Raw genomic sequence first — 15,834 nt, forward strand, 5'->3', positions numbered from 1 at the left:
AATTTTGTATATTTTTTTTTGTAATAAATAATAATAATTTATTTGATCGATTTTGAGGCGTTTTTATTTTTTTATTAGATTTAGAGTCATATGTATCATTCATAATCGTCCCCCACTAATTTAAATAAATATAATGTATGATTTATATGATTGATTGTGTTATTATATTATTATATAAATAAAATTATTATATATTATATATATTATTGATATATATATAAATTGTCACTTTAATATTTTTACAAGCGGTAATCGCTATATATCGTTGTGTATAAATGAATATTAAAAAAAAAATAATAAGGGTAAAAAATTTGCTTGTAAATATAAGTAAATAAATGTTATGTCATTTTTTTTAAAACATTTGTGTTTTATTTTTATTTTTTAATAAACATGTCCATTATCCCTGCTCCAGCGCTAGAAAGTAAGAAAAAAAGCCAAGTATCTCCACTTTTATAACCCTAGTAACTCAGTTGGTTAAGGCGTTACCAATTCCGTTCGCAGTACCTAGGGTAGCGGGTTCGATTCTCGACGTCACTACAAAAATTAATTTAATTAATAGTTGTGATGGGCTGATGTAGTGCATGGTATATGCATGAAGGAGATGTACTCAACTTCTCAAAATAATTAAGGAGGTAACAAATGAAATTATCAGCGGAAAAGGTGGAAAAACACATATATGGTATCACAAAGGACTCTATAGCCTAAGTGTGTCCTTCGTGGACTACCAATATAACCTAACCTAACCTAACCATCTCCACTTTTGCAACAAAAGCTGAGTTTTGTCACAAAACTAGACATTCAGTGTCGTCCATTACTTATACAATCTCTTTTCAGGAGATGAAACTATAGTGACTATTATCGTAGGGCCAAATGGTGCAGTGCGCTAGGATCCGAAGCACAGAGGCTCTAGGATAGCTAGGATCCGAAGCACAGGCTTTGAACTTTAATTTACCATACCATAAAGTTTAAGTGTTAGTAAAAGGGTTCCGGGAAAGCAAAACAATACAACGACTACTTTCAAATGACTTCATTTGAAGCTACAAAAGTAGTTCGGGAAAATATCATGCCAACTTTTAAGGTTTGTAATAGTATTTGCAATAAATTGTATGTTTATTAATCATAACTATTATAGCCCATATACTTTCCCATATATTTTCCCTTTGCAGATAAGAAATCTGAAAAGAATTTTAAAAAAATAAGAATCGATTGTTCGGCGGTATGAAATTTGCCGGGTCAGCTAGTTAATAATAATAACCACTGTTTACAAAATAAAACACGAGATGTCGTTCTGCTTTACTAGCGTATATCCATCTGTTATTGTTAATAGAGACTACTTGTTTATAATAAAAACTGATACCTACTTTACCATCGTGTCACAATTGCTCGTTTTGAATATGACATTTTATAGTTGTCAATAGAAGATTGTCAGTTCAGGTGTCAATGGGTGTCAATTAAATTGGAATAGTAATATATACAAATATACATCAAATATGAAAAATGTCTGATAATGAAACAGGAGTATTGGAAGGTTTTTTATGCCCAACATGTATGCAAGATTTAAAAACTCAACATCAATTAATTTCACATGTTGAGAAACAACATCCTGAAGAACAAGATGTATTACAATCCTTAAAAGGTTAATTTCTATAATTTATTTACTTTGATTTTCTAATCAAAAACTATTTAATTGTAGATTTGGTTGGAAAAGCCAAAAAGAAAATTTTAAAACTTGATGAAAATGATTTAGATTCATTTAAATCGATAATTCGTACACGAAATGCTACAACGAAAGCGTATAGACAATTTGAAAAACAAGAATTAGGACAAATTACAAACCATACAGAATATTTTAAATCTGTACGAGGAACTAGATTAGAACATTTCGCAGCCGAAACGAATAAATTGTTAATAAGATTAGATAGATTATTAAATTTTAATAACACTGATAGGCGACAACATGAACAATCTGTTGTACAATGGTTAGATGGGACGAGCGTTAAATTATGTCCATCATGTACTAAGTCATTTAATTTAACCCGACGTCAACATCATTGTCGATTATGTGGATCAGTTATGTGTCAAGTTTGTTCTTGTTTTTTGACAGTCTCAATGGCAAGTAAGTAAATGCTTTTATTGATCGTAGTTCTTGAAAATTATTTCAAAATTTGGTAGCACAGTAGAATCTCGATAAGTTTAAAACTAAGGGAAATGTTAAATAATAATAAGTTATCAAATTTTTATCTTACTAAGGGTTTAAGATAAAGAGTTTTTAATGGTTCATATTTCTACTTAGTGAGGTTTATTTATGTGTTTGTTTATTGATTATACATAAAAATAAAACAAAACAATAGGGAATATTCATGTATTCTTTTTATATTTTTAATTCATTGTTTACACCGTTATAACAAAGTACAAAATATAATACTGCTTAAAAATGCTGTACTCTTTGCTAATTTGGTGCAGTCCGCCACCAAATTAGCAAAGAGTAACATTCACTAGCTAATTCTTACTGATGATGACTACTTGGTAGTCGAAAATACGTATTTTAAGAATACAAAAAACTGATCTAGGAAATTGGGGCAAAAATCGAAACTCTATCTATTACAAAAAACCGCATCAAAATCCGTTGCGTAGTTTTAAAGATCTAAGCATACATAAGGATTAGGGACAAGCGGGCGGAAGCGTTTTATATAATGTATTTATCATTACAATAAAAAAATTTTTAGAAAAAATGACTGGTGCATTAGTTAGTCAAAAAACAGAACCAGAAAATGAAACTTCAGATGATGCAATTCGTTTATGTGGACATTGTTTGGGATTATTAGAAAGTCGACATATACTTCAAGAACGACGACAAGCGCAGCCAATTGTTTGCGAACTATATATGCAACTACGTTCCTTAATGTCAAAGGCAGAACCATTATGTGTTTTATACAACAAGGTAATAAATTAGTATTTGTATGTTTACTCTCTAGACATATTGAAAATAGGTATTTAGTTCCATTATTTGTAAATTTCATAAAGAACTCTTTAATCGCAAGAATGAAACTTAAATAAATTACAGATACTGATCTTGAAAACAATGTTTTGGGTTTGAGTGACTTGACTTCTGCTAATTTTTAATTATTAACTCGCAGGCTGGATATAAACATTATTAGGTTTTCCAGTTAAGAGATACTCTGTCTATAAGAAATCTGTTGTTCACAACAACATCGAAACACATCAGTAGTTTTTATCTGAGAATATTGCTAAAAAAGTTTTATCAGATCACCCAGCTGATCATTTTTAACCCCCGAATCAAAAAAGGGGTGTTAAATGCGTCTGTTTGTTTGTGGCATCAACCTAAACGGGTGAATAATAACCGACACCGATATGCTCTAATTCCAAGCATGTTAAAAATGAAAATTAATAGAACTATTTTACGATTTCAGATGTGTGATAGCTTATGTTCTGGTGAATCCACGTACAGTTTAGCAGATACCCAGACACTACGTTCACAATTAGCAAAACAAGCTGAACTAATGGATCTAGTTAGTAGAAAAATAGCAGCTTTGGCTGGAACACCTAGAGAAATCAAATTACATCAATCTATACGTAGAGCATCCACAATTTACCTGAAAGAAAAGTTATTATGTTTACCTCAACTACCAACACAAGAAGAAATTGATGCGTTACGAAAATCACCACCAAAAACTATAAATAATGACAATGCAAGCACACAGTCAAACACAGTGGCAATCGTTACAGGTTGGTCACCAATAGGTCAACCGGTTCCTACAAGTGATCCTCAAGAATCAGATCCGTTAATTGTACAAATGGATGTTATACGAGGATATATAAGAGAAGCGAGAACTTCTTTACGATTTGAAGAAGTCGCTCTATTAGAAGAAAATTTACGAGAATTACAAAATGAATATCATCATAGACAAAAAGAAAAAGAGAAGACTGATGATAATCATCAATTAAATGGAAGTAGTCAATGAAAATATGATTGATTAGTGTTTAATTGTTATGCATTTATGTTAATTAGTGTTTACACGCCTTCAAACTTTCCAATGCCAAAAAACTTCACATTTTGATTGAATTTAAAGAAGTTGGTTCCATTTTTAATTCCAGTAATAATTCAATGCTCCCAGTAGGCGCTACTGAATGCATCAGGAAAAAAAGGACAATTTTTTTACATTGTTTTCTTTGGTGATGTTTTCTTGAATATCTCTGCTTCTATTGAACGGATTGAGGCGAATAAATAAAGAATTGTTTGTTAAAACTTTCTGCATCGACCTTGCTTGGTATCGAACCCTGAACGTGGCAAAATAACCTCAAAATCTCATGAAAACCGCAGTAACCTCATATTTTCAACTCTCTCTGATAACTTTTCGAAAAATAAATGAATTGAGTTGAAATTCTGGAAAAAGATGTAACTAATGGTCATAAAAATTGTGGTAAATTTTAACCCGATATAATTTTGAGAAAAACGAATTTTTCTGAAACATTTCAAAAACTCGTACAGTTCAGACAAATCTTCGGATTTGAACTGTTTTTTTCTAAATTGCAGGTTTTTTATGTACTTTTGGGTAGTACGAATGTATTTAAAACCTGAAAAAAATTGGAAATTTTCAATTGTTGTACCTTTAAATTGCAAATCAGAATTTTTTTTAATTTTTTGCATTTATGCAAAATGCATTTGTTTTGTAATGTTTCGAATCATAATCAGGTTTTGAACAAAAATTCTTAAATTTTTTGAACTGTTCTATTTGCTAGATTATAAAAACAAACTAAAATTAAGGGGTAATTATTATTAAATATCCACGATAATTTAATCCATGGATTAAAAATGGAACAAACTCATAAGAGTATATTATTGGATTGAACAAAACGGTTGAAAGAATAAAAATTATGTTTGTTAAACATCACTTTAATTAACTTGGTTAGTTAACTAAGGTATTTGACAATGATTAAATGATGCACTTTATATTATTGTATCCTATTTTTTATTTATATCAAATTATTTTATTTAAAAAAATTACTTCATCAGTGTAAAAAATTATATTTGAAAAAAACACTGAATAAAAACTATATACCTTGAACATTACCAAAATTTTTTTGTTTAAAAATCAGCCAATTTGCGGGAACAAAAATTAACAATTGAGTAAAAGAAAAAAATTGAGTAAAATATAAATTTATTTATCGTATTTTAGTTAAAATTGTTAACAATAATTAGGTACTTGCGCTCTTTCATATCACACAAAATTTTGTAATCGATAAGAAATATCTTTAGCATTTTCCTTGCTATTTGCAATACGTGAACCGAATTGCAATGCACGTTTAGGAAAAAATGGTACATTTCTTAAACCTAAATGATACGCCAATAGTCTAAGTAACAATTTATCACCAACTCCACTCGGCAATTTATCACTAAGATAACATTTATCCCAAGTTGGCAGTGACGAGACATATTTAACAACACTTTCATCTAAATATGGTGTACGAGTTTGACGACTATGATCAGATATTACCCGATCATCTCGAGCTAAATTTCTATGTGGTAAATTATTCCAATCATTTGCCAATTCTTCACTTAATCGAATCCATCCACCTCTTCGAAATGCATTTCTATGTCGTGTATACCCACCAAACAGTTCATCGGCTCCCATTCCAACAAGTAATAATCTACACGGTGATTTCTCTTCTTCGGAGCATCCTCTACTTGCAAACCAGACTGCACAACCTAAACTATCGTCTAAAATACTTGATAACGGATTTATTAAGTGGGTTATGTGTTTGGAGCACTGTTCTTGTAGTTCCGTTTGTAAAATATTTATTTCAAAAAATTTCCATTTTCTTTCTGGATATATAGATGATAATTCTTTTAAACTTTCAATAGCTGTTTTACGATCTGGTGTATCAAAATTGTTTACATTATTTTTTTCAAATGCTACATTAAATAAATGAATTTCAGTACTTAAGGGTAAACATTTATGAGCTAAAACGGCTAAAATTGTACAATCCAAACCACCAGAAAAAAGTATTCCAATTGTATTTTTACAATGTTTTGGTTGAGTTATAACTCTTATATGTACCGCCTCTTGCAGAAGATCTTTTAATTTAATTACTCGAGTTTGCCAATAAATATCATTAAGTAATTTTTCAAAAGATTCTTCTTTTGTATTATTCAATAATACATCTAACATTGATAATTGGGAATCCAGTTCTTTGTGTAATATAGTGAGAGGAACATAATTATCATAATTTACATTTATTTTGAGGTTTAATTGTTCCATTTCTTGTATTGCTTTTTGTATCAAATTTGACGGAATATTCCATGGTTCTACATTAATTTCTAATGAATCTTGATCCAAATCAATATGAAATAATCCTGTAATAAAAATTATTATATAAATTTATTAAAAACTTGAACAAGTTAGTCTACGATGCTAAATGTGTAGTAACTCGAGCGTCGTCGAAACCTATTGAATTTTGCAGCTTAGATGGATGATTTTAAGAAAAAAAAAGTCCTATAAAGATTTTCAATTAAGTATGCGCGTCCCTATTTTAAGAGTTTTTTTTTATGCTCCAAGTCTTCTTCTCTTGGGCTTCCCTACCACTAGTTTTGAGTATAAAATAATGAAAAATTAACATTTTGTTAAAAATATTAATTTTTCGTTATAAAGGCGGTTTTCCACTAAACGAACATTTAAGTTTATGTTTTTTAGAACCAGAAAAACAACAATAAAACTGAAAAAGTCAAAAATAAAAATTTCAAATATCCATATTTGATGATGATGATTATTATTATTATTATTAAACTGTCGCAAAACACGCCAGCCAGTCTTAAAGTTTGCGAAAAGTTAAGTTATTATTTGAGTTTGTGTTTTGTTTCTGTTTGTCCGTTTAGTGGAAAACCGGCATAATGTAAAAAGGATGCCATATAAAATATGTTCCTACTTTTAATGAGAAATATGTAGAGGTTAAGCCTCTAAATGGAACATCTCAACAAGACCTAGAATTTGACTTTAATCTTCATAGTCATCTTAATGTTAAAACGAGTTCGTAACAGTTAGAAGACCTCGAAAATTTGATATTTAACGCCAGAGGTTTATTTTTGTTCTTACCTAAATTCACTATTTCATAAACTTTAATAAAAGTAATAAGCTTTAAAAAAAATAAATAAATAAGCAAAATCAGATTGCGAAAGTAGGTATATAACTTCCGAGCGGCTCAATTTTCAGACATACCCAGCAAGTATGTTTGAAACCCTATTCAAATGAATCGAAAATTCAGTTTCAGTTTAAATTCTATTAAAATATATTTAAATTCTGATTGGATTTTAAAAGAGTTGAATTCATTCGGAATTATTTGAACTGAATAGGACTTTTATACTAATAAAAGTGCACTTTAATATTCCAATAATATTTTCTTAAAAATATTTCTCTCGGGTCTGCTCGATTTGCGATATTTTGCAAGATAAAATATCGTACTAAAGATATCATGATATCAATTAAAGATTTTTTTTCAGATTTTTGATATCAATTAAAGATTGATTGGTAGATTTCGGGATGTCTGCCAAATACCATATGCCATAAAAATTATGATTTGTTTAAATAAATTTCATTTAATATTTTCTAATGTTTACCTATAGGAGGAATTTCAATACATTTATAATTCAAATTTCGTTTTAAAACACTTGAAATAACTAAATGATTATTATGATTGCTGATCAATAAACTTCGTCTTCCATAATGATCTCTTGCAAAATATAATTTATTTTTATCTAAGTATACGATAGCATAAGGTCCGTTCAATTGTTTTAGCGAGCTTAATATTGATTGTGATTTAATCAATGCATTAAATAACGGTAATGTATCGCCTTCATTTAATCTTGTTTCGTCTTGAATTAGTTCTCCTCCTAAACAAATCGATTTTCATTAGTTTTCATTTCAACCTTGATTTAATTAATTGTAATAGTACCAAAAATATCTCCATTGAAAAGCATATACTGATCATTTTCATGAACTGGCTGATTTACAGGATTTTTCCCTTGTAACCATAAAACGTATCCCAATAAGCTAACATTCCATTTATTTAGGAGCACTTGTGTTATGTCATGTAAATCGGGTCCTCGATTGTGCAAGAAGAAATCACTTTGATCAATCTAAAAAATGATTTTATAATGTTTATTAGACCCATTTTGAAAAAGTGAGAATTTTTAAGGCAATATTTCTTATGATTATTTACACAAGAACATGTAGTGTTGCTTTCTGCATTTGTAATCGAGCATAAAATTCCACACATTTCACAAATGTGTTTTAAGAATATTTTGATCAGAGACTATATCAGTAAATATTCTCTGATTTTGATACTTAATTCTTTTGAGAATATTTCTTGCTTAAAAAACTCATGCTTTTTGCTTAGAGTATAAGGTTATGTTAAAATAAATTTAAAAACTTTGAAAATGTATGGGCGAACTTGAAATAAAAGCAAAGAAGTAATAAAATAAGTATATAAATATGAATTAAGATTGAAAATAAATAATTTGAAGAAAATATTTTTCATTTTTTTAAATTAGCTGAGAATTAAACCAATGTTTGGAGTTGATTGTTTATAAAAAATAATTATAGATGTCAGTTAAACACATATTTTGATTTTTGCTGATAGTGATTGCAACGCATGTCTGTTGGAAATAAATGAGAACTGCTCACGGTGGGTGTCTAAAGAACGAGTTTACCATGCCTCTGTATGTTAGTGCAATTTCGATTGCGAAGTGAAGGACGTAAAACGAATGGAGGTGGCTAATGAACTACAGATAATATGTCAAGCATTTCGGAAGACACCAGTAAAGTGCAGAATACTTCCAATAAAGGAAAGAAAATATTGTCCGTGAATTTTGTGTGTATTTTCTATTGAACTTGTGAATTTTATGATCTAACTTAACATTTTTATTTATTTACATTTTATACAACATACATTATTTTTATTTTATTTTTTTTAAAAATGCCTGTGATATTATTAGACAGAATTCTCCTGCCTAGTTTGCGGGTTTATACGGCTATAAGTGTTTTGTTGCTGTCAATATCTGTGTATTATGCAGTGCAAGTTACAAGTGATCCAAATTGGAAAACAAATTCAACATCTGCTTCTAGTCAGGGGTTGGGTGCCGGGTCGAGCACATTGCATGATAGGGAATTAAATCAGACGGATTCAAATCATGCGCGCAATGATACTCGCACCCTTATCAATCAAATTACAGAAACTATTACTTTCATGATACAGGAACCCCTATGCATTTGGGTAAGTAATTTTGATTTTTAATCACAAATAAATTAATTAAAGTATATTTGAATATCAAACGATGAATTTTAAGAAGAATTTTCGGGTAGTTTTCGTAAGTACTACCCTACCGTATTGCATCTAATTGTGTACCCATATTATGAAATCAATACGTGGTCTGAAAGCTTGACATATACTATATTTGTTGTAAAACTGCAGCGAGCTAAAATTAATTTCTAGAGCAAACTATGTTTGCTAAACTTATACATTGTTGTTATTTCTACTAATGACTTGAAAAATATTAATAAACATTTTATAAATGATTATTAAAGAAAATCTATTTTTATTTTAAAAATATGGTATTTTTAAATTGAAACGTAGATGACATTTTTTTAAATTATTAAGAATATTCTGGAAATCAACTAACGAGACCGCTCCCCTTTTTAAAGATTATTTACATTCATCTTATTGTTAGATTAACTAGCCGTTAGATAATTTTTAACATCTGTCATTAACTTAAGGTCGCCTGATACAAATTCTGAGAGACTAGGTCAAGGAAAGTTTCCTATGAATTAACGTTGTGATTGTGAGTATTACGTCTATTTTTTTTATGTTGTTATGAAAAACAATTTACAAACCGCTGATTTTCTTTACAAAACTAATGTATTTTAAATAAAAGACCCTCATACATAATACTTTTAATAGCTTTTGCTATCTCAGCACATTGCACCACTTAACATATGAAGATGAGAGGATGAGGTTAAGTGGTATAATATGTTGAGATAGAAAAAGATATTAAAATCGTTTATGAAGGACTTTGACTTTGAAAATTAATATAAATTTATCACTTTTTCTCAAATGAATCAAAAAGTTTGCGTTAACTAAAAAAAGATACTCACAAAAGTTGGAAATCGTAAATTCAGTCGAAAACCGTACATTTAGTATGATAATTAACGGATCTATGATGAAAATGAATTACTTATTAGTTTCTTGGGAGACAAAATGCTTCATTAAATTAACCAAAGCTCGGAAATTTTAAATTTACATAAACGAAATTCGATCGAATGAGTATCTTTATTACTTTATGAGCTTTATAGAGATTTCACACTTTTTTGTATTGAATGTACTTTTTTTGAAAACTAAATTTCGGTTAGCTAAATAAATAATAACATTAGAATTAAAAAGTTTGACCCTAAATTAGTGTGTTTCAAAAAAAATTTCTTTCGGATCGGATAAATTTTGGGTGCGTTATGAAAAAAATTGATTTCTTGAAATTTATGACGTCATCAAAATCAAAAAAATTGAATCTTGCTTGATTACATCCAAATTTAATCAAATTTTAATAAACCAAGTATGGAATTATACTAAATTTGGGTCATAATTTTCATATTTGTGGTCAAATGTAACCTATCACTAAAAGTTTTAATATTTCGCAAAATATCATGAACTACGTATAACCAAAATCTCATCTTTTTTACGTAACTTTTGAGCTCAAAATCTTTATTGTCTGTGCTATTAGCTTACAAATAGAATATAAACTTTGCAGTTGCATACTTAATTATTATTATTATTCAATTGAATTAATTATATTTCTTCACATAAATTAACACATATTATATCAACATATGTACTCCAGACGCTAGCAATGCATTGCTTGGTTCGTTCTGTGACCATGAAGGAATTGACAAAAGATTTAGATCAAATCCTATGTTTATCGACTTTTAGAAACGATCCAACACTTTTCTAGAGGTAGCAAAGATACCTTTCATAATATCAACCTTAAAATTGCTTTATGTAAATCTCTATTGGTTAAATCAAAAGTTCCCAGAAAAATTTTCTATTAAACTGAACTGTTTTGGAAATATTGCACCCCGAAATAAAAAAAATAGTGAATATTTGTCTTTTAATTGTAAGTAGTTTAAACTTCGAGAGATGCATTACTCAAAAGCTCGATAACTCGAAAATTATTGCAATCATACAAAATTCTTTTTGAGATTTTTTTATTTAGATTGGGAGATGCTTCCTAGGTAAGATTATCTTATTCGAAGGTTTGTAATGCTTAGAATTAACAACGAGAAATTCGTTTGATTAAGTTTCGGGGTGTGATGTCTCGAAAACAAATTATAGAAAAAATATTTCTGGGAACTGATTTAACCAATAGCTATATTATATATACAAACTTTTGGATCGATCAGATAGAGAGTGTTTCTGCTTGTCTCAAAAATGATAGGATAAAACTGAACTAGGGAATGAGTCTAAAAGCATCAAAAATCGATTCTACGAGTCAGAAAACATAGGAAATCATTGAAATATTTTGTCAACTGTTTCATGGCTAAAGAATCCTTGCTAGCGCCTAGACTAACCAGAAAGATCACTATTAAACAAGTTTTATTATTGTAATGAATCTATTACCTAAATATTAGGTATGCTTTTTTAGTCCAGTGATTAACTAAAATTGAAAATCTGCAAAAATGATACTTACTCGTTGATTGGACTACAGGGCGTTCAGAAATTTTCTGAAAAAAAAAAAATAGTCAGTCTGGGCGACGTACTTAAGGAGATATGCAAGGATTAAATAATACTAGAGATTTCAATAAAACTTTATAAATACATTTTTGATTATACAAAAATCACAAAAATTTCCTAGGACATCGGGCTTTTTATTATTATTTTATCGTTCAAAGTTGGCTGAAAATATTATGAATCATATAGGTAATCCTTTTCAATTGGATATTTCTATATCAAAAAATCTAGAGAGTGTGATAAAAACTATGTATAAATAAAGCTAAAAATTTTTTGACTATATTATATGTATGTACCGTGCAATAAACCAAAACTGTAGGGAAACAAACACCTTAAGTGAAAACTGTGTTTTTATAAATTTTTTTAATTAATTATAGTATGAATAATTAAAATTTCATAATTTGTAAATTGAAAATATTAACGTGTGTGTAAAAAAAACTATTTTAAAAACAAATCAAAAAAATTAATTAAGTTTTTCAAATTTTATATCAAACGCCATCTATAAACAGTAATCCGAAGCTACCAAAGATCATAATAACTTAGTTAATTGTACAGCTTTAATTATTATTACATAGGTGTCGTAGTAAAATAGACTAGTAAAGTGATTTTATGAACACTTAAACTACACTATAGCAATATTTCAAATAGAAATAATTTTTTTATCAGCAAATCTGTTGATTATATTTTTTATAGATATTATTTATGCACCATTTGAATGACCTATATTAAATTGTGAAAAATCTATTACATTTTTAACGCTTTATGTTTTCTGTTTATGCGTATTTTGTGCAATTTTTAATTTAACGTATCAGTTATTTTTATGGTACAAAGGTATAAAAAAATTTGGACCCAGTCCAAATAAATAGTATTTTTTCTAAAGAGAACGTAATAAATGTTTAACGGAGATTACAAAACTCAGAACGTCTGATTATTGTTGTTTATATTTTTAAGGTTATGCTAAGAAGTCAGGGTCATGAATTATTTAAGCTTATCATTTTCATTTTTGCAAAAAAAATGAAGAAAATATTGGAAAGCTATTGTAATCAGAGAAAACAAAATTTATCTCACACAAATATTTGCGGCTTAATGCTTCTAGAACTTTTTTTGTGAAACTATAAAAGATAGTAAAGATAGTAGCAATTGTTATTGGCTTATAAAAATTCTTATACCATATGGAATATATCAAGACATACTAAGTTTAGTCCCAAGTTTGTAACGCTTAAAAATATTGATGATAAGACTCATCTTGTAAACCTTAGAGATGGAATAAAAATTTAAATGTAAAAAATGTTCCTTATAAAAAGATAAACAATTTTTTCGTAAATTTCACTGTTTACCCTCGAGGGGGCAAATGAAGCTGGAAAATTGTACCGATTGTAAGCTATCTCATTAGCCATATAAAATATATGAAGTTAGAAGACTTTTTATGGACGTTCTTATGTATAAAACAAAGAGGGATGTGTGTTATGGTTATGTGTTATTGTGTGTGTTTGGTATTGTATGTGTACAACTTTAAGTGATGAGTATGACCGGCTGGGTACATGTATACACATATACAATCTCTCTTTGCTTTATACAGAAGAACGTCCGTAAGAACTCTTCTTACTTCGTATAATATAAATGGTAATCAACAGTTTCTATACATGGTATTTCAACAAATAACTCAATCAGTTAGAGAGGGTGGTGTTTGCGAGTTAGAGAGGCTTGCGGATGGTAAAACGGTAAGTGTGTGTGACATAATTCGTAGGATTTATTTTTAAATTAGTTATCTCTTTATAGAATTATTATTAAACAGAATATAATTAATATTTATCCATTTTTTAATTAAATTTGTCTCTAAATATTATCAAAATTCCACTACAAAGAATGATAACAAATTATTAACTAGACTTAACCAGTTAAAAAATTAATGGTTACTGTGAATGCTGTTTCGAAATAAGTATATTAAACTTAAGTTTAAATCAAGCTTATGTAGCCTTCACGCCAGATTTTTTTCTTATGGATGGCCAAAGCTTTTGACGGCCCAATTTTAATTTTTCGATTTGATATAATGACGCAAAGATAAAAATTTAGAATAATTTTTGCTCGAATGTGAACTTTTCTTGAGGATTAAGAGATTTGATTCATTTTTTATTGATTGAACTAAAATAATCAGGAAGTAGGTAAATATTACCCTAGTAAATGAAACATTTTTAAAATGGTTTGTAAAATTCTTTATAAAAGGCGTTTAATTCCACTCTCAATAATTAAAAATTTCCTTAGTATATTCCATAACAACAATGTCTTTAAAATTTGCTTTTATGAATTATGAAATACTACTTAAAAATTTTGTTCTATAGAAAATATATGATGGTATGTGTAATAAGACAATACAGTCTTTGTATTTCGGTTTGTTGTCAATAGGAACAAGCTTTTGCTACATTGCAGCTTTTGCCGCTTCTCTCACTCAAGTGAAGTGGGTGACGAAGATGTTGATGAAAGAGGACTATGACTGTGTAAGTGTGTTTATACAGAGTGTCGCATTTAAGATGAAGATATCTTCATATTTTTGTTATTTATAGGAACATCGATTTAAAATATTGCATAGTCATACAGGGTGATGGATCACATTTTAAGTTACGTAACAAAAATCAGAACTTCAAACTCAACCTACTACAAATTGACAAATAGAGCCAATTTTTAATATTTTGTCGAGCGTCAGAGATGATTAGAGATATCGAGAAAAAAAACTATTAGAAAATTTTCATTATTTTGGTCTTTACTTTTTACTAAGTTTATTGAAATATTTGAATGTATAACACTATTAAATTATCAATTTGTCCAGTTTTTACATTTCATAGCACACTATTTATAAAAGTTTGTTTTTAAATTTTATAACTAGAGTGCTATGGAATGTAAAAACTGGAGAAATTGATAGTTTAATAGTTTAACAATTAAAAAATGGATTAACACAGTAAGTAAAAAAGTTACACTTTAAGACATAATATTTTCCACATTATATTTCAGCCTGGATACTTTCTATCTAACTAGTGGCATATTTTTCTAGATATATGTATTAAACATTCATCTCGAATGTGTTTTCTAGGTATATATACTGGGTGACTATTTTTTAACGCTCTACCCTCTTGAAATCGTTTATTTTAGGCGGAAAAACAACCTGTTTTGGTTGGCCATCTTAAAAAATACAGCGTTCTTTTGATTTTTAAATGGACTACTATATATTTTTGCCGATTTTCTTTTATCTTATGCTTATCTAAGGATAAGCAAAGCCTTATCTAAGCATTTTCCACAGAAAACATAGACTTTTCTATAGAAAAGTTTATATTTTACATACAACGTTTCTGTAACAGTCATTGCCTATGTTATTTAATTTACAAACTATCTACTGTAGTGACATCAATTGTTTGGAGTGCCAATTTTTTGGAGCACATATGATAAAAATTGAGAGTTGCGCATCTATATTATATTTATTTTTCTATGCTCTTGACTGTTATCTTTGGAGACATAATAGTGCACATAACTCCTTTACAATTGGATTTTGGACAAAAGTATATAATATACTTTCGACTGAAAATTGTCCAAAGACTACGCTCTTAAGCTATATCCATCGACTCACGGAACACTTTGTATATGGGTCCCCATTAGAAAATAAAAGTTTGATGCTGTATCTCCTGGGTCGTTGGACTAAAAAGTAAATTTTTTTTCGCTTAAAGTATGTTTTAAATAGAATAAATATTATTTATAAAATTATTGAGTGATAAAAAAACTTTTTTTTTTTTTTAAATATACATAAGCTTGTTTTGAGCGCTAATCTCCGGTATTGGAGTCCAGTGCTATGCCCTTAGGTTACTGGGTTTCTATGTAAATCTAAAATATTATAAATATACTTGTAGTATGAAATTGATGTTTGTTATATTGTTGAACCGTAATTCTCTCACTTTCTATCTTCAGTAACTTATATCTCACTCTCAACTTGATCACACTTTTCGTAACAAGCTTGATCTCTTTCTATCTTCAGTAACTTATATCTCCCTCTCAACTTGA

At 28.7% G+C, this 15,834-nt stretch overlaps 3 protein-coding genes across 4 annotated transcripts in view; 2 read left to right on the top strand and 1 right to left on the bottom strand.

Annotated features, from left to right (window-relative positions):
• Window positions 1–1,434: 1,434 nt before the first annotated feature.
• LOC123297640 (rabenosyn-5) lies at window positions 1,435–4,570 on the top strand. Its single transcript, XM_044879385.1, has 4 exons — window positions 1,435–1,636; window positions 1,694–2,116; window positions 2,727–2,941; window positions 3,432–4,570. The coding sequence occupies exons 1-4, from the start codon at window positions 1,498–1,500 to the stop codon at window positions 3,981–3,983; spliced, it is 1,329 nt and encodes a 442-aa protein (XP_044735320.1). The 5' UTR covers window positions 1,435–1,497; the 3' UTR covers window positions 3,984–4,570.
• Window positions 4,571–5,226: 656 nt separating this feature from the next.
• On the bottom strand, window positions 5,227–8,431 carry LOC123298158 (asparagine synthetase domain-containing protein CG17486). Of its 2 annotated transcripts, none has more exons than XM_044880076.1 (4): window positions 8,236–8,431; window positions 7,969–8,152; window positions 7,634–7,903; window positions 5,227–6,376 (listed from the first exon to the last, which is right to left on the bottom strand). In XM_044880076.1, exons 1-4 carry the CDS (start codon window positions 8,290–8,292, stop codon window positions 5,241–5,243), a joined length of 1,647 nt encoding a protein of 548 aa, XP_044736011.1. In that variant the 5' UTR covers window positions 8,293–8,431; the 3' UTR covers window positions 5,227–5,240. The 2 variants fall into 2 exon arrangements, with proteins under 2 accessions (XP_044736011.1, XP_044736010.1); XM_044880075.1 differs by having other exon boundaries at window positions 7,634–7,906.
• A 295-nt stretch (window positions 8,432–8,726) lies between these two features.
• Window positions 8,727–15,834, top strand: part of LOC123298106 (E3 ubiquitin-protein ligase AMFR-like) — a 54,848-nt gene continuing 47,740 nt past the window's right edge. The window contains exon 1 of the mRNA XM_044880011.1: window positions 8,727–9,288. Coding sequence (XP_044735946.1) covers window positions 8,992–9,288 — 297 coding nt within the window. The 5' untranslated portion in view covers window positions 8,727–8,991. The remainder of the gene's footprint in view (window positions 9,289–15,834) is intronic.

Source organism: Chrysoperla carnea, chromosome 4 (genome assembly GCF_905475395.1).
Source record: "Chrysoperla carnea chromosome 4, inChrCarn1.1, whole genome shotgun sequence".
In the NCBI taxonomy this organism is placed as follows: Eukaryota; Metazoa; Arthropoda; class Insecta; order Neuroptera; family Chrysopidae; genus Chrysoperla; species Chrysoperla carnea.